Source organism: Oryctolagus cuniculus, chromosome 8 (genome assembly GCF_051225735.1).
Source record: "Oryctolagus cuniculus isolate XC-2025 breed Fujian yellow rabbit chromosome 8, ASM5122573v1, whole genome shotgun sequence".
In the NCBI taxonomy this organism is placed as follows: domain Eukaryota; kingdom Metazoa; phylum Chordata; class Mammalia; order Lagomorpha; family Leporidae; genus Oryctolagus; species Oryctolagus cuniculus.
Window position 1 is genome coordinate 2486736 of NC_142874.1, and position 19970 is coordinate 2506705.

General features: G+C 40.2%; 2 protein-coding genes and 1 pseudogene across 2 annotated transcripts in view; 2 read left to right on the plus strand and 1 right to left on the minus strand.

Moving 5' to 3' along the window:
* The window catches only part of LOC100348297 (uncharacterized), a 50318-nt gene that overhangs the window by 26329 nt on the left and 4019 nt on the right, over positions 1 to 19970 (minus strand).
* On the plus strand, positions 4415 to 5123 carry LOC100358567 (vacuolar protein sorting-associated protein VTA1 homolog pseudogene; annotated as a pseudogene).
* The window catches only part of LOC100344946 (uncharacterized), a 147342-nt gene continuing 135549 nt past the window's right edge, over positions 8178 to 19970 (plus strand). The window contains exon 1 of the mRNA XM_089303079.1: positions 8178 to 8235. Within this exon, the coding sequence (XP_089159205.1) occupies positions 8178 to 8235 (58 nt within the window). The remainder of the gene's footprint in view (positions 8236 to 19970) is intronic.

The window sequence follows — 19970 nt, forward strand, 5'->3', positions numbered from 1 at the left end:
AGCACTGCAGTATAGAAGGCGGGCATCACATGCAATGGGCAACAAATTAGAAAACCTAGAAGAAATCAAACCACATGCTAGATAACAAAATTGAGTCATGAAGACATATAGAAAACCGAAACAAACCCAAAACCAAGACAGAGATTGAATCAGTAACAAAAACTCTCCAAAGAAAAGCCCAAGACCAGATAGCTTCAGTGCTAAATTCTACCAGACTTTCAAAACAGAACCAATTCCAATTCTTCTTAAGCTATTCAAAACAATTGAAAGAGAAGAATATTCCCAAACTCCTTCTATTTGGCCAGTGTCACCTTATTTTCTAAACCAGAAAATGATACGATAGAGAAAGAGAATTAAAGAACAATATCTCTGAAGCACAGATGCAAAAAATTCTTAACAAAATACTAGCTAATAAAAATCCAACAACAGATCATAAAGATAATTTACCTGGACCAAGTGGAATGTACCCCCGGTATGCAGGGATCATTCAACATATGCAAATCAATAAATGTGATATGTGACACTAGAAAACTAAAGAATAAAAACCACATGATGATCCCAATAGACGAAGAGAAAGTATTTGATAAAAAACAAGCTTTCATTATAAAAACCGTAAGCAAGTTGGGTATAGAAGGAACATTCCTTAACACAATCAAGGCAATATGTGACAAATCTTCAACAACATCATATTGAATGGGAAATCTTGGAAGCATTTCCATTAAGATCTGAAACCACAGTTGCTCTCCATCACTACTAACAGTTTTAACCATGGCAATAATTCAAGCAAAAGAAATAGAAAAAAACTCAGAAAGGAGAAAGTCCAATAATCTGTTTGCAGATGACATGATCCTATATATTGGGAAACCAAAAGACTCCACCAAGAGATTATTGAAACTCATAAGAGAGTTTGGTAAAGTTGTAAGATAGAAAATCAACACACAAAAATCAATAACCATTACATACACAAATATGCCATTGCTGAAAAATAACTTATCAGATCAGTGCCATTCACGATAACCATAAAAAATTTTTATTACCTTGTAATAAATTTAGTCAAGGGTGTGAAAGATCTTCACAAGAAAAATTACAAAACATTAACGAAATACATGTTCATAAATTGGAAGAACTAATATCATCAAAATTCCCATACTACCAAAAGAAATTGTTTTTAATTTTATTTTTACAATCATTTATTTATTTGAGTGGCAGTTATATACAAAGAGAGGGAGAGACAGAAAGCAATGTCGTCTAACTGCTGGTTAATTCTCCAAATGGCTGTAATGGCTGGTGCTGGGCTGATCTGAACCCAGGAGCTAGGAGCTTCCTCCTCATCTTCTATGTGGATACAGGAGCCCAAGCACTTGGGCCATCTTCCACTGCCTTCCCAGGCCATGAGCAGAGAGCTGGATCAGAGGACCAGCTGGGACCCAAACTGGCATCCATGAGATGCCAATGCCACAGAGGCTCAACTTACTGTTACACAGTGCCAGTCCCCCAAAAGCAATTTACAGATTCAGTGTGATCTCAATCAAAATATCAACAACATTCTTCTCAGAGTTAGGAAAAAAATGATGTTAAAATTGGGATGAAATGCCAAGGCAATCTTAATAAAAGCAAAGAGGGAGGCATCACACTTCCAGAATTCAAGATCTACTACAGGGCAGTTATAATAAAAATAGCTTGTTATTGGCATGCCAAAAGACATGTAGACCTATGAAACAGAATAGAACCTCTGAAAATTAATCTGCACGTCTAAAACCAGTTAGTTTGTGACAAACAAATTTAAAGCAATCTCTGTGAGAAAGGACAATCTCTTCAAAAATAGTGCTGGGAAAATTTGTTCTTCACAATGTAGTAGGAAACAAGATCCCCACATTGCAACTTGTACAAAAATTAACTGTAATTGGATCAATCATTTAAATCTAGGGGAAAATATCAGGGAAACTCTGCAAGACATTGTCATAGTCAAAGACTTTTGGAAAAAGACCCCAGGAAGCACAGACAATGAAAGGAAAAATAGCCAAAGGAGATTATATCAAGCTAAGATGCTTCTGAACTGCAACTAAGGAAGCAACTGACAGAATGCAAGAAAATATTCACAAACTATTAGTAAAAATCTCCAAAATCTCTATGAGCTCAACAAATTCAACAACAAAACAAAGAATCCAGTTCAAGAAATGGGCAACAGCCATTTTTCCTGTTATATTAACAGGCAGTTTTAACAAGCATTTTTCCAAGGAAGAAATTCAAATGGCCAACAGACACATGAAAAAATGTTCAGGATCACTAGCGATCAGGGAAATGCTAATAGAAACCACAGTGAGATTTCTCCGCACCCTAGTTAATATGGCTATCATACAGAAACCAAAAATCATTTTGGGACAGGCACTGTGGCTTAGTGGGTTAAGCCACTGCCTGCAGTACTGGCATCCCATATGAGTGCTGGTTTGAGTCCTGGCTGCTCCACTTTTGATCCAGCTTTCTGCTAATGAGCCTGAGAAAGCAGTGGAGGATGGCTCATATGCTTGGATCCCTGTACCCATGTGGCAGACCTGGATGAAGTTCCTGGCTCCTGGCTTCAATCTAGCCCTGCCTTGGCCATTGTGGTCATTTGGGGAGTGAACCTGCAGAGATCTCTCTCTCTTTCTCTCTCTCTGTAAATCTGAAATTCAAATAAATAAATAAATCATTTTTTAAAATCACCAAGTATTTTACTGAACAATTTTAAATGTTGTATGAGCAGACATCTACAACCATTGAACTATTTTTACAATAGTCAGTCTGGTTTAAACTGCTTTTCTGTGAATGTAAGAATATGTACTTGAAAAGAGTGGAGATGGCCGAGCTTGCTCCACTGCCCCCACTCTCCCCAGTTTAAGAACATTCAGCATCACCTGATGGTTCAGGAGCATGACAAACAGGACTCTGTGGTGGCCAGTTACTGAATAGTTGCTCAAGAACTGATCTGAGAGGTGATTGGCAGGCATTGTTCGATCATTATGTATCTCACCAAGGGGGTCATTTATATGCCATGCAAACTAGAATGAAGATTCATAATAAAACTGAGTGTTGTAAATTTTTATCAAAATTAATGGGTCAGTTAGGAGCTCTTAAGAAACAGTTGGGGGGCTGGTACTGTGGTGCAGCACATTAAAGCCCTGGCCTACAGTGCTAGCATCCCATATGTGCTCCAGTGCAAGTCCCAGCTGCTCCACTTCTGACCCAGCTCTCTGCTCTGCCCTGGGAAAGCAGTAGAAAGATGGCCCAGCTGGTGCCACAGCTCACTAGGCTAATCCTCTGCCTGCAGTGCCACCACCCAGGGTTCTAGTCCCAGTTGGGGCACTGGATTCTGTCCCAGTTGCTCCTCTTGCAGTCCAGCTCTCTGCTGTGGCCCAGGAGTGCAGTGGGGGACAGCCCAAGTGCTTGGGCCCTGCACCTGCATGGGAGACCAGGAGAAGTGCCTGGCTCCTGGCTTTGAATCAGTGCGGTGCGCCAGCTGCAGTGTGCCAGCCACAGTGGCCATTGTGGGGTGAACCAATGGAAAAGGAAGACCTTTCTCTCTCTCTCTCTCACTGTCCACTCTGCCTGTCAAAAAAAAAAAAAAAATGAAGATGGCCCAAGTCCTTGGGCCCCTGCACCCATGTGGGAGACCTGGAAGAATCTCCTAGCACCTGGCTTCAGATCAGCACAGCTCCAGCCGTTGCAGCCATTTGAGTGAACTAGCAGATGGCAGACACCGACTCTCTCTCTCTGTCACTCTGCCTTTCTGTAACTCTGCCTTTCAAATAAATAAATAAATCTTAACAACAACTGTTAGACCAGACTTGGATGGGACTCAATTATCCCAATGAGAGACTTCAATGATACAAAAGCATAGAGGTTTATTGTTCTAGCTCAAGCTAGGGTCCACTCCTCCAATCATCACAGCAGTCTTCTGATGAGAATCCATCCCATTTTTTTGTGGGGTTTATATAGGGTTTTCAGAGACATTCTATACATTATAGCACCATTCAGCAAATCATCTCATTCTGTGGGAAATTTAAAGAACATCTCTTAAAATTGCTTAGTAAATCCAGTGGTTGGATGGCTCTGGGGTTGATACTTTTTAAAATGATTGGCTAAAGTATAGGGTATGAGCTGCTAGGGTGTACGATCCAAACTGCAGGGTTTTGGGATGTTATCAATCACCTTAGCTGTCTGAAAAGATACATGGAACTTTAGGTATTTCCCTGCTATCTGCTGATTGGCTGTTTCTAGGGGAGTTTATCACAAGGGGAGTTTATTTTTCTTCTTTCAGAGCTTTTGGCTTAGGGTTCAGGGCCCGGTCATGGCTGAGTTACAAGATGGGGGCCTAGTCTAAAATAGCTGCACATTGATCCAGGCTCAAGTTCTTCACAACAACAACAAAAAGAAACAGTTGAGTGATAATGAAGCTATTCCCCAAAGAGCAGTTGGTTCTGCCCATTTGGGGAATTATTCTTGGAAAATGTTTATATATGCAGACAGTGAACATTGTGTTGGGCAATTTCACAAAAAAAAAATGATCAAGTTCTTCTATATTGCAAGTTTTTTAATAGATGTCATAACCATGTTTGACATAACACTAATGAAAATGTGAAACACACAAAGTATGCAAGGTGGAAGGCAACATATATCCATAATTGCTTAAAGAATGAGGAGACTCCTCAAGCAGGCCCTACTGCAATTGAGGAAGATACTGATGGTGAAGAAAATGAAGATGCTGTAGTAGCATCTCTGCCCATTCAACACACCTCAGCCATCATCATCTTCAGCAGTTGACCCAGGCAGCATGCCATCAGACAGCTATACTTGAATACAGATTCCTCTGGGTGCACATGCCCCAGCCAACACACCAATGAAAGCACCTCATAGCATGGGTGTAACAAGGAATACCATCCAACCTACTCTATAGACTATTCCAGCCATTGATCCTGCACTTTCCAGTAGTTTCCCAAGGCGATACCCACCGCACCCCTGAGGAGTTTGTGAGAGCTCAGAGATACTGCAAATATGCTCACAGTGCTTTGCAATATGAAGATGTAAGCACTGCCATTCAGAATCTACAGAAAGCCCTCAAGTTACTGACGACTGACAGAGAATGAAGCCTTTGTACAACAGATCCACAAATCTTTGGCATAAAGAACTAACTCCATTACCCTATCTTCAGCCTATCAAGAGTACAGTTTTAAGAAAGACTTCAGTTGAATTGAATATGATGATAAAATCTGTGAATATCAGATTCCTTTTGAAGCAATAATCAGTAGCCTCAACCAGTTTTTACTGTCCATTTAATGGCTCCAATAATTTTGGGTACATAGGGCTGATGTTGGCAAGATCCTAAAAACACCCTTTGAACCCTGCTTCAGCAAATGAAAACACAGAAAATATATATTGGAAATAAACTTTATTAATTTACATACATAAAGAGAATTTTTTAAAAGCCATAATATTTGGACAAACAGATCATATTACTTTGCAGTAAAATTGTAAATCTAATAAAAGATTCCAGAAATTTCTAGATTAGAGATTAACTTTTTGTTTTCCTTAAGACTTATATAAAACAAATACAAATGTCCTAAAGTGTTAGATTAACCTGAAAAACTTATGTTCAAAACACAATTTTTATTCATTAGAGTTTATAGTTGACAGAAGGAAAAATCATTCAGTAAAGAGGTAGAAATGCTTTCAGACTTAATATTAATAATGTTGGTTTCCCAAATGCTTTCTCTTATCCATTAAGCTAAAGGTGAATTGGTATTTGCTGCATCAGCAGTCTGACCGCATGTCTTAGAGAATGAAAAATAGAGGTCTGTAGAGATGCCTGAAGAGTTGGTGCTTTTAAGTTAAGATTCTTCTCAGCTGCTGAGGAGTATGTTCCATTGAGTGCATAACTATGAATGACTCAGAAGATTTATAAGACTTAAGATACTCAGTTGTTAAGTTTATGAATTTTGTGGGAAATTATGGACTTACGGTGTCACCTGAATTTGCTGTGTTAAAAAAAATAAATACAAAGATTCTTTTTAAATAAAACTTTAAAAAAGCATAGGCTTGTATGGAACAAGATGTTTCTAAACTTCATAACATGCTGTTATTTTAATACAAAACATACATAAGCAAATGTTTTAAACATAAATAATTGATTATAAAAGCTTGTGTTTCTACTCAAATACACTTGTGAAAAGAAATTACAATTTACCCACAAAATAATCTAGAATTTCCTAACAGTATCTAACTTAAATAATGAAGTAAAAACATCCTAAAACATCTTTTGTTTTTGTGAATTTAATTACAGTACTTTAAATTAGCATTTTCCATCCCAAAGGTTATTAAAAGTTTTGAAATGGAGATAAACTCCATGAGGTTGGTAGATTTTCTGTTCTAAATTCTTCATGTACTTGGGGCTGGTGCTGCTGTGCAGCAGGTAAATCCTCTGCCTGTGGTGCCAGCATCCAGTATGACTACCAGTTCTAGTCCCGGCTGCCCCTCTTCCAGTCCAGTTCTCTGCTGTGGCCTGGGAAAGCAGTGGAAGATGGCCCAAGTGCTTGGGCCCCTGCACCCACATGGGAGACCAGGAAGAAGCAGTTGGCTCCTGGCTTTAGATGGGTGCAGCTCTACCATTGCAGCCATCTGGGGAGTGAACCAATGGAAGGAAGACCTTTCTTTCTGTCTGCAATTTTACCTCTCAACTAAATAAAATCTTAAAAAATATATTCTTTATATACTCATACTAATTACAACCTCCTATTTTAGAAAAATGAGGGTTAATGGTTTATGACTTCTGCTAGTCTGTGATTGTTACAAAGTAAAACTTCTAGTTTTATCCAGAAGATAATTCCTTATCTGCAATCACCTTATTGTAACAAAAATTGTGGTACTAAGTTAATAGTCTTTAAGTAAATACAAATTAGGAGAATATTTAGCAACTTAAAAACACCTGGCTAGAAAATTTATTCAGATGCAAACAAGATTCCTTGTGGGGTAACCACATGCTGAATTTCTGGTTTTTTATTTACGTGTCTCATTGTCACAGGCTGAACAGCAACAGAACACAACATGAGAATGATGAGCACTCCTCTAATGCTAGAGACATATGTGCCCTGTCAGGACTTCATTGGCCTAATTCATCAAAAGACTCAGGAATAAATGTTTCTGTTTTCAAGAGAATTGTGGGGCTGGTGCCATGGTGCAGTAGGTTAATCCTCCACCTGCAGCACCGGCTCACATATAGGCCCCAGTTCCAGTCCCAGCCGCACCTCTTTCAATCCAGCTCTCTGCTATGGCCTGGAAAAGCAGTATAAGATGGCCCAAGTGCTTAGGACCCTTCACCCATGGGAGGCTGGAAAAAAGCACCTGGCTCCTGACTTTGGATTGAGCAGCTCTGGCTGTTGCAGCCATTTGCGGAGTGAACCAATGGATGGAAGACCTTTCTCTCTGTCCTACCTCTCACTGTCTATAACTCTACCTCTCAAATCAATAAATAAAATCTTTCAAAAAATCTTTTAAAGTGAATTGCAACCACTATTGCATGTTTTCTTTCACAACTTCAAGTGGACTTAGCTCATAAAATCATGGTTTCATAAACGTTAAAGCTTATCATAGACAATTGGTAACAATGAATAGCTTCTTTCATAGTCTCTCTATATAAATAATTAATAAGCCAATTATTTTCTTTCTACTCTGCAAAGCCAGTCAACACAATTGATTTCAAATTTAGAATTTTCAAATCACCCAGAAATGCACAATGTTAATGCTTTTGGAGCTTTATAAGAGCACAAAATATCAATTTTTAATTCTTGCACTTTTTAATATTAGAGAGTTCTAAGACATTAAATAGTATTTTTCTTTCTAACCCATGTAAGACTAACAATGTGCAGAAAAAATATGAGGATTTTTGTATGCAGATAAATAATTGTGCTTTGCCTAGAATCATGCTTCAACTGTGGTTATTTTTCCTCTCCACTGAAGCCAGGAAGAAGAGAGTCTTGTGAAACTAATAAAATGCCCCTGGTGTTCTTAAATGATTACTTTTTGGACAGGAACTTCCAAGAAACAACACCACAGTTGTAGTGAACTTTTTCTGTGGTTGAATCTTCTCTTTGCTTTCAGGAGACCAAGAGAAGCCACCTGGAGATCTCAGAGAAGGCCACGCAGGAATGGAGAGGCATGCATCTCCCCTGGAAGCAGTTGTGTCTGTAAAATTGTTTGCTCATGGTAAACTTGGCAGGTCTCTATCCATTGATAAAGAAGAGACTCATCATAAAAATTAGTAACACAGAAAAAAAATCATTGAAATCTCATTTTTTTCTGCCACAGGCAAGTGGAACAATATCTCTCACAGTAAAACAAACAGACTGTAAAGAGTCTATCCAATATCTCTGGCTCTCCTCACATTCTAAGAACAGACCTCAGAGAACTTCTAGCTGCCTCTTCCAGAAAGGTAAATCAGTAAATAAATTGTTAATTAAAAAAAAGGAGGTAACTTTTTTTCTGTATTTCTGGATAGGATCCCTGTCTTTGAATCAATATGTCATGATTTTTATTCATTTTTCCTTCTTTGGAATTGGGGTAGGAGTAGGCAAAAACATGCATGAAAGAAGGGAGAAAAAGCTTAAAGCACTAGATTGTAAAGTAGGAACAAATAGACAGGAAGGCTGGAGGTGAAGGGGTAATGACTAGGTTAGGGAAAAAAGCCAGCTTATTAAATCCTTAAAAAGAGAAAGGAAGAAAGGAGGAGGAAACAGAGAAGTATGGTTATGTTCTTATGGAATTACATTCTTATGCAATCTGATCTCTTTGTATTAATAAAAATAGAAATGTTTAACAATTAAAAATTTATTCCTTTATTGAATCACTACTGCCTCATTCCAACACTCTATAAAAACAGAATCCAAAGGCAGGCATAGGTTGCAGGGTGGGGCACAGTGCAAGTGGCAGTGACAGCCCAATTTCTCTAATATCAAATTCTGCACCACAACTTCTAATCCAGCAAAGTTCTACACATCACCCAGAATCAATTTCATAAAATAAACCACTTAGGGCAAAAGCTCAGAGAAAATCAATGTCCCCATTATTCGTTGCCTGTGAAGCACTCATAAAAATTAGCATGCTGCTAAAGAAAATGAGATGATGGCCAAGCTATGTATAAAAAACACAGGAATGCAAAGTCAGGAGGCAGTTTGGTGTTTCATGAGCACCCAAAGTGAACTGCAGATGAAAAGGAGGATGCATTATAGAATGGGAGCTGAGTAGGCAGCACAGCCAGCAGTGATCACCAAGCCATTAACCTGAGATTGATGAGGATTTGTGAAGTGTATAAATGAGTTCTACCTATAACAACAGTAATTACTTTTTCTTTAGGACACAAAGCAAAACACATTTTTTTCCAATTTTTATCTGTTTTTCATTTTATTTAAAAGGCAGGGGGAGAGGGAGAGGGAGAGAGATTTCTTCCATTTTCTGGTACATCCCCAAATGCCCACAACAGCAGGCAATGTTCAGCCTGAAGCCAGGATCCTGGAACTCCATCCAGGCCTGGGAGAGTTCAGTTAATTCTGAGGATACACAGTCTTCAGTGACACCTGTCTTTATAAAGACACATCTCAATACAAAATAAAACTCCCTACTCAGGACTTTAGAGGTCCAAGAGAAAACTTTCAAATATTTTGCAGATGAATGCAAAACCGAAATCTGGAGACTTCTGTGAGCCAACAAGTTCCCTGCCTACCTGAGAATCAGCCTGGTCACCAGGGAGATCAAGGGAAGAGGACCAAGCAAAGCCACTTGGGACCTGTGCCCGGAGTCTTATCTCTTGAGTGAGCATAAAGGCAGCCCAGTCATTGGGCACTGGCAGCTTTGGACCGCCTTAATCCTGAAGTGGGTACACAAACTAGTCAACTCCAATTTGGGCTGAGTTGTCAGACTGGAAGTCTGGTCAAAGATTGCCACCCATTAAGGAATCTGGACACAGGAATGGCCAAAAAAGAACCATTAGGAAGGCTCACAATAGGAGTCAGAGAATTAAGTGGGTAATAAATGCACAGATCCTAGACCAAGGCAACAGGCAATGAAAACCTTCTCTTTTGTTGCAAAATTTTCTTATTTTATCTTAAAGGCCTTGAGAAACAGATCTGTAGACATCTCATGTGTAAGACAAACATGGATCATTCATAATTGGCCTATAAATATTAGCATTCTTTTTTTTTCCAACAAAGAACAAATTTAATATACACTAGCAACCAAATGACTCAATTGATATGTACAGAACATTTCATCCTACAGTTGCAGAATACACATTCTTATCATCAGTCCATAATGATGTGCCTGGGAAAGCAGTGGATGGTGGCTGCTTCCTCTAGGATAGACCACATGCTAGGCCATAAAGCAAGGCTAAGTAAGTTAAAAAAAAATCATACTAAGTCTTCTTCCTGACCACAATGGAATGAACCTGGAAATTAATAACATAAGAAAAAAAAAGAAAAAGAAACTCTAAGAAGCATGCAAACACATCAGCCTCAGGAACTAGCTCAGGGAGGGGCAAATAAAGGGAATTATTTCAGTCTCATTTCTAGGGAAATATACATCCTCCATGAACTGCTTCTTACAAAACATTTCTCCAATTATCCAGGAGAAATACATCAACTCTGAAGAGGCTATTTTTTTTTTCCATAGAGCCCAACACCTGTCCTGGGAATCACCTGTGATGCTAGGTAGATGGATAAGAAAGCCAATTGGAATCATCTACTAGAAGACAAGATACTTTACTCAAATCACTATATTTCACTCTACAGAAAAATGTAAACTGAATCACAAAGAACTCCAGTGGATCAATCCACTGGTTTAAGCAAAGGGCATATTTGCATTACTCCAGATATGCAGGCCTCTCTTTCTGTTGTACTCTCATGTGGACTATCTGCATAGGGATACAGAGTGGGGAGGGGAGGGCTACAGCAGTAAAAATGGTCAATGTTTCAATTACAAAACTTATTTTTAATTATCTCAAATTCAGTCATAAAAATTCTGCTCTAAGCAAGACACACATAAAGCCAAGCTCATCACTTTCTAGACAAAAATGCAATGCAATGAGAATTACAAAATCTTAAAGAAAGAAATAGAAGAGGATACCAAAAAATGGAAAAATCTTCCATGCTCATGGATTGGAAGAATTAACATCATCAAAATGTCCATTCTCCCAAAAGCAATTTACAGATTCAATGCAATCCCAATCAAGATACCAAAGACATTCTTCTCAGATCTAGAAAAAATGATGCTGAAATTCATATGGAGGCACAAGAGACCTCGAATAGCTAAAGCAATCTTGTACAACAAAAACAAAGCCGGAGGCATCACAATACCAGATTTCAGGACATGCTACAGGGCAGTTGTAATCAAAACAGCATGGTACTGGTACAGAAACAGATGGATAGACCAATGGAACAGAATAGAAACACCAGAAAACACCCCAAACATATACAGCCAACTTATATTTGATCAAGGGTCTAAAACCAATTCCTGGAGCAAGGACAGTCTATTGAATAAATGGTGCTGGGAAAATTGGATTTCCACGTGCAGAAGCATGAAGCAAGACCCCTACCTTACACCTTACACAAAAATTCACTCAACACGGATTAAAGACTTAAATCTATGACCCAACACCATCAAATTATTAGAGAACATTGGAGAAACCCTGCAAGATATTGGCACAGGCAAAGAGTTCCTGGAAAAGACCCTGGAGACACAGGCAGTCAAAGCCAAAATCAACTATTGGGATTGCATCAAATTGAGAAGTTTCTGTACTGCAAAAGAAACAGTCAGGAAAGTGAAGAGACAACCAACAGAATGGGAAAGATATTTGCAAACTATGCAACAGATAAAGGGTTAATAACCAGAATCTACTAGAGATCAAGAAACTCCATAAAAAGAAAGCAAACAACCCACTTAAGAGATGGGCCAAGGACCTCAATAGACATTTTTCAAAAGAGGAAATCCAAATGGCCAACAGGCACATGAAAAAATGTTCAAGGTCGCTAGCAATCAGGGAAATGCAAGTCAAAACCACAATGAGGTTTCACCTCACCCCGGTTAGAATGGCTCACATTCAGAAATCTACCAACAATAGATGCTGGAGAGGATGTGGGGAAAAAGGGACACTAACCCACTGTTGGTGGGAATGCAAACTGGTCAAGCCACTATGGAGGTCAGTCTGAAGATTCCTCAGAAACCTGAAGATAACCCTACCATACAACCCAGCCATCCCACTCCTTGGAATTTACCCAAAGAAAATTAAATTGGCAAACAAAAAAGCGGTCTTCACCCTAATGTTTATTGCAGCTCAATTCACAATAACCAAGACCTGGAGTCAACCCAAATGCCCATCAACAGTAGACTGGATAAAGAAATTATGTGATATGTACTCTTTTTTTTTATCTTTTATTTAATGAATATAAATTTCCAAAGTACGACTCATGGGTTACAATGGCTTCCCCCCCATACCGTCCCTCCCACCCACAACCCTCCCCTTTCCCACTCCCTCTCCCCTTCCATTCACATCAAGATTCATTTTCGATTATCTTAATATACAGAAGATCAGCTTAGTATACCTTAAGTAAGGATTTCAACAGTTTGCTCCCACACAGAAACATAAAGTGAAAAATAATAGATGATTTTTTTTAAATGATGATGAAATATGTGATATGTACTCTTTAGAATACTATACTGCAGTAAAAAACAATGAAATCAGGCCATTTATAACAAAATGGAGGAATCTGGAACACATCATGCTGAGTGAAATAAGCAAGTCACAAAGGGACAAATACCATATGTTCTCCCTGATCGGTGACAACTAACCGCGCACCAAAAAGGAAACCTGTTGAACTAAAATGGACACTACAAGAAATGGTGACTTGATCAGCCTTTGCTCTGACTGTTGATGTACAATTTGATACTTTATTCCTTTTAGTATTTTTGGTTTTCTACTTAATACTATTGGTTGAATTCTGTAATTAATACAGAGTTATTCTTAAGTGTTGAAATTTAACTGAAATGTGATCCCTGTTAAATCTAAGAGTGGGAATAAGAGAGGGAAGAGATGTACAATTTGGGACATGCTCAATTGGACTTGCCCCAAATGGTAGAGTTAGAAACATACCAGGGGATTCCAATTCAATCCAATCAAGGTGGCATATACCAATGCCATATCACTAGTCCAAGTGATCAATTGCTGTTCACAATTGATCACACTGAGAGGACTACGAGTCAAAGGGATAACATAAACAAGACAGTGTCTGAAAATACTAACAGATAGAATAAAAAAAAAAGGGGTGGAGAGAACAATTCAACTTGAGATGCAGGATACACAGCAGACTCATAGAATGGCAGATGTGCTAAACAGCACTCTGGCCTCAGAATCAGCCCTTAAGGCATTCAGATCTGGCTAAAAAGCCCATGAGAGTATTTCAGGCATGGAAAGCCAAACACTCTGGAAAAAAAAAAAAAAAAAAAACCAAACAAAAGATCTCTGAGAGTGAGATCCCATTGGAAAGAATAGGTCATCAAAGAAGTAGTTACCTTTCTCTGAAGGGAGGAGAGAACTTCCACTTTGACTACGACCTTGTCTAAATATGATCAGAGTTGCTGAACTCAAAATGCTTCCATAGCCTTGACAACTCATGACAAGAGCCTAGGGTGATTACTGAGGCCATAAACAAGAGTGTCAATTTGTTAAGTCAATAACAGGAGTCACTGTGCACTTACTCCTCATGTAGGATCTCTGTCCTTAGTGTGCTGTACATTGTGATTTAATGCTATAACGAGTCTCAAACAGTATTTTTCACTTTGTGTTTCTATGTGGGTGCAAACTGTTGAAATCTTTACTTAACATATGCTAAATTGATCTTCTGTATATAAAGATAATTGACAATGAATCTTGATGTGAATGGAAGGGGAGAGGGTGCAGGAGAGGGGAGGGTTGTAGTTGGGAGGGAAGTTATGGGGGGGAAGCCATTGTAATCCATAAGCTGTACTTTGGAAATTTATATTCATTAAATAGATGTTAAAAGAAAATTAATGTTAACTGCATATTTAGGAGTGTACTATTGCATTTAATTACAGTGCTTCTCTATAGCTTATTTTTTAAGATTTTATTTATTTATTTGAGAGGTCAAATTATAGACAGTGAGAGGAAGAGACAGAGATAAAGGTCTTCTACCTGCTGGTTCACACTCCAAATGGCTATAACAGATGGAGCTTCACTGATCTGAAGCCAAGAGCTTCTTTTCTGTGCCCCCTTGGGTACAAGGGCCTAAGCACTTGAGCCATCTTCTACTGTTTTCCCAGGCCATAGCTGAGAGCCAGATCAGAAGAGGAGAAGCTGAGGCTAGAACTGCTGCCGATATAGGTACCAGCCCCTCTACATCTTATAAGCACATCTATCTGTAAGAAAAAAACTGAAAAGTGAGTCAAGTATATCACAAATTATGTTAGAAATTATCTCTAATTCAAATAAAAAAAAGAAAACCATAAAGTAGAAAAGGTTAATTTTGGCAATCTGTACAAATGACCTGTGTCCTATTACTTTATCCTTTGGAATACTTTTCAAGATTTCTTCTGGCCTTCCCATCTTCCCTTGTTCCTCATACCATTTCATCATCACTGCCTCTCTGTCCCTGCAGCTCTCTCCCTTTGGAAACAGTCTTGCAGACTGTCAATCATTATTTTAAAATGCTTTGTAGGGAGTACCTGAATGGCCTTCTAATATCCCATAAATATATATTTCCATAAAACAGACAATAGAGGTGCTGGTACTGTGTCCTAGCAGAAAAAGCTGCTGCCTGCATTGCTGACATCCCTTATGGGTGCTGCTTTGAGTCTCGGCTGCTCCATTTCTGATCCAGCTCTTTCTAAGGTCTGGGGAAGCAGTAGAAGATGACCCAAGTCCTTGGGCCCCTGCACACATGTGGGATAACTGGAAGAGGCTCCCAGCTCTTGACTTCAGTTTGGGGTAGCTCCAGCCACTGCAGCCATCTGGGGAGTAAACCAGAAGATGGAAGACCTTTCTTCCTCTCTTTCTGCTTCTGCATCTCTCTAACTCAAATAAAATAAAATTAAATTAAATTAAAAAAAAAAAGATGGTATAGCATAGTGGAAAAGCTGTTGCCTATGATGCTGGTATTCTATATTGTGCATGAGTCCATGTCCCACCTGCTCTATTTCTTTTTTTCTTTTTTTTTCCTTTTTCTTTTTTTTTTTTTTGACAGGTAGAGTAGACAGTGAGAGAGAGACACAGAGAAAGGTCTTCCTTTTCAGTTGGTTCACCCTCCAATGGTCGCTGCAGCTGGCACACCATGCTGATCTGAATTCAGGAGCCAAGTGCTTCTCCTGGTCTCCCATGCAGGTGCAGGGCCTAAGGACTTGGGCCATCCTCCACTGCATTCCCAGGCCACAGCAGCTCTACTTCTGATCCAGCTCCTTCATGTGCCTAGGAAAGCTGCAAAGAATGGTGCTTGTGCTCCTACACCCACATGGGAAATGTGGAAGAAGATACTGGCTCCTGACTTTAATCCAGTTCCAACCCCAGCTGCTGTGGCCATTAGGGGTGTGAAACAGTGGATAAATGATTTACATCTCTCTCTCTCTTTGTAACTCTGCCTTTCAAATAAATATTGGCTGGCACCGCGGCTCAATAGGCTAATCCTCTGCCTATGGTGCTAGCACCCCAGGTTCTAGTCCCGGTTGGGGCACCAGATTCTGTCCCGGTTGCTCCTCTTGCAGTCTAGCTCTTAACTGTGGCCCAGGAGGGCAGTGGAGGATGGCCCAAGCCCTTGGGCCCTGCACCTGCATGGGAGACCAGGAGAAGCACCTGGCTCCTGGCTTTGGATTAGTGCAGTGCGCTGGCTGCAGCAGCCATTGTGGGGTGAACCAATGGAAAAAGGAAGACCTTTCTCTCCATCTCTTTCTCTCACTGTCCACTCTGCCTGTCAATAAATAAATAAATATTTTTAACTTTTTAAAAAATTTAGCAAATGGCCATCAATATTCTGACTCATCTTGACATGTAACAGGAGACAAGAAAGTTGCTGCTGACTTTATGTAGTGCCTCCTCAATCTTTTCTATAAGCAAAAAATATTTATTTCTTTTGCTATCCAAGCACTCAAATCTAAAAGAAATAATACTACCTAGTGCAACTCTGTTCAAGGCTACTCCTGCACTGAAGAAAAGTAAGGGAGCAAGGGGCCCAAACCCTGTGTGGCCGGCTGGCAGTCCCCTCCTCACTCTGCATCTGAGTTTCTAGTTAGAGATGGAGACAAAGGCAACTCCAGATACTGCAGTGGTACACAAACAGCCTCAATCACAGACACGCCTTGTGTGTGTGCAACAGAAGGAGAGCACAGAGCACTATGTAAGGGAGGAATATAATGAACAAAAAAGGAAAGGATGTGAATGGACATAGCTAAGAATTTCCCCACTCTGCTGATCATGATCTCAAGGATGTCCAGGCCAGAATTCCATTTCGCTTTGGAAAACCCACTCCATAAAGTTTTCTCCACTTAGGTGTATTCTTCTGTGAGGAATCTGTCTTCCTGTGAGAGATGGCACCACCACAGACTGAAAACCATTCAAAAAGCAGAGTGATGGCTTTAATTCTCAGAGGTGAATGGACAACCACATCTATGAATTCTGCCTTGAAAAATAAGCTTCCTTCTGCTCTAGGAATCTGATGTAGGTTTGGGCTAAAACGAGAAACACAGAGACCAGCTGGGTCTGTTAGGTGAGAAGAAAGGAAGCTTGATTTCCAGTTGTTACTTTGTAGCATGTTAGTTTTGAGAGGATTTCATTTTCCACTTCTACTTGAAGAAATGGAAAGGTAGAATCAGTGCCAGCCTAACACACAGCAGCTTTAGCCACTGATGACATCACAGCTTGCTACCCAAAAGTGGCAGCCAAAATAAACTCAACAAATGAGAACCAAAATAAAACAGAAGAGTCTAACATAATACCAACAGTTGTTCAGCAGATATCATCAAGATCTTGACACACAAGTCACCAGGATAAAGGGTGGGGCTGGCTTTGTGGCACAGTGGATTAAGCCACCACCAAATAAAATGCTGGGATCCAATATGTGTGTCCACCCTTTAAAATAGATTGATTTATTTGAAAGTCAGAGTTTTGGGGGCCAGTGCTGTGGCACAGCTGGTGGAGGCCCTGGGCTGCATCCCATATGGTCCCTGGTTCAGGTCTTGGCTGCTCCACTTCCAATCCAGCTGCCTGCTAATGTGCTTTGGAAAGTGGCACAGTATGGCCCAAGTCCTTGGCCATATATCCATATGGAGATGTGGAAGAAGCTACTGGCTCCTGGCTTCAGATCAGCTCAGATCTGGCCACTGTGGCCATTTGGGAAGTGAATCAGCAGACTGAAGACCTCTCTATCTGTCTCTATCTCTATCAGTAACTCTGTCAAATAAATAAAATAAATCTTAAAAAAAATGTCAGAGTTATAGAGAGGAGGGAGAGTCAGATGGAATGCCATTGTGGATTAGCAGGTAAAGCTGCTGCCTGCAATGCTGGTATCCCATATAGGCACCAGTTCATGTCCTGGCTGTTCCACTTCTGATCCAGCTCTCTTCTAATGGCCCTGAAAAAGTAGAAGATGGCCCAATACCTGGGTCCTTGCCACCCAAGTGCGAGACCTGAATGAAGCTCTTGGTGCCTGGCTTGGGCCTGGCCCAGTCTTGGCCATTGCAGCCATCTAGGGAGTAGACCAGCAGATGGAAAATCTCTTTCTCATTCTCTCCCTTTCTCTATCTTTGCCTTGCAAATAAATAAATGCTAAGAGAGAGAGAGAGATATGCCATCTGCCATGGCTGCCATGGCCAGGGCTGAAGCACACAGAAACCAGGAGCCAGGCACTTCATCTGGGTCTCACACATGAGTTACAATGGCCCAAACACTTGAGTCATCCTCTGCTGCTTTTCTCAGGCCATCAGCAGGGAGCTAGGTTAGAAGTGGAGAAACTGGGACATGAACTACTGCCCATGTGGGAAGCTGGCATTGCAAATGGTGGCTTTCCCCATTGTGCCGCAATGCCAGCCCCATGAGTGCCAGTTTGAGTCACAGCTGCTCCACTTCTGATCCAGCTCCCTGCTAACACAACTGGGGAAGCAGAAAAAGATGGCACAAGTACTTGGGTCCTTGCACCAACATGGGACACTTGGTTGGACTTCCAGGCTGGGCCAGGATTATTCATTGCAGTCTCTTGAGTGAACCAGCAGATGCAAGATCCCCATCCTTCTGTCTGCCTCTTTCTCTGTAACTCTGCTTTAAAACAAAAATTTTTAAATCTTAATAAAATAAAGAGAAAGGGTGAGAGAGTAGCCACAGTAAAGTAACAGAACAAAGCTACAGTTGTGCTGTCCCTCAGCAGCCTTCTGTCTTAAGTGGGAAGTCTCCGGCTTGTAGACACTGACATAAAAGACACATTCACAACACATTTCAAAGCAAGAGATGAGAGGTTTACAAGGCATATTGATTTTATGATGACTTGTCATTCATTAGGTACACTGGGTTTAGATATATGCCTTTTGTGCAGCCAAGTTAACCCAGGGTCTAATTCAAAGAGACGTACTGAGGGAGATGTGCTGCCAGGGGAGAGAGCTGCAATGTCCCATTGCTCTTGTAGCATCATAAAGGGAAGGAAAAGGGCTACTCATGTCCATGGTGATAAGGAGGACAGAAGCACAAACATTTCAGAAGGGGGGAGCAAATTTCAAATATAGTTATTTTAAGAAAATAAAAGGAAGTAAATTTCAGAATATAATGTGGGGTAGAAACACACCATCAGTTCATCAGTTCTCACGGGGATCCAGGAAAACTGCCCTGCCTACCCACAGACCAAATGTTTCAAAACACATTTTCTGAATAAATTCAGAAGATTACAGGAATCAGTATGCTGGGTGTTCAAATGCCAAATTAAGTTTTAGTTTCCACTATGGGCACATGTAGCCCAATCACTCAGATCATGAGAAAAAGTTTTCCATAAGAAGGAATATGAAATATTCAGTCACACAGAATAACTGTGCTTAGTGCTCAAAGTGAATCCCAGGATAAGCACCCAGAAAACCTGTTAGGTCTTGGGGTCAGCACAGTGGTATAGCATGTAAAAAATTATTTATTTATTTGAAAGGCAGAGTTACAGAGAGGCAGAGGCACAGATAGTGGTCTTCCATGCACTGATTCACTCTGAAAATGGCTGCAATAGTCAGAGCTGGATTTATCTGAAGCCAGGAGCCAGAAGCTTCTGTCAGGTCTCCCATGTGGGTGTAGAACCCAAGAACTCGGGCCATCTTCCACTGCTTTCCCAGGCCATGGCAGAAAGCTGGATCTCAAACAAGCACCCATATGGGATGACAGCACTGTAGGTGGCAGCCTCACCTGCCATGCCACAGTGCAAGTCCTCAAAATAAACCTATTTTAAAAAGCATTTTAAATGAGGGATGGGAGAGAGTTTGTTTATCCAAAGCAAGGATAACATAAGATAACTACTACACAGAAGAAGCTCCTGGCTCCTGGCTTTGGATCGGCACAGCTCCAAACACTGTAGCCAATTGGGGAGTGAACCAGCAGATGGAAGACTTCTCTCTCTCTGCCTCTGCTTCTCTCTGTGTGTAACTCTGACTTTCAAGTAAAATAAATAAATCTTTAAAAAAAATAACTACTAGTACTCATTAACTTCAAAAATATAGAAATTTAATGAAACTCAAAATATAACCAAAATCATCATCTACTACACATTATAATCTTTATTTTGAGAGTCATATTAGAAAAAAATTAACCCCTCCCTCATTGAAAAAATGCACATGGGACTGGTATAGTAAGTTCAGCAGGTCCTGGCAGTGCCAGCACCCCACATGGGCACTGGTTCAAGACCTGGCTGCTCCATTTCCAATATAGCTCC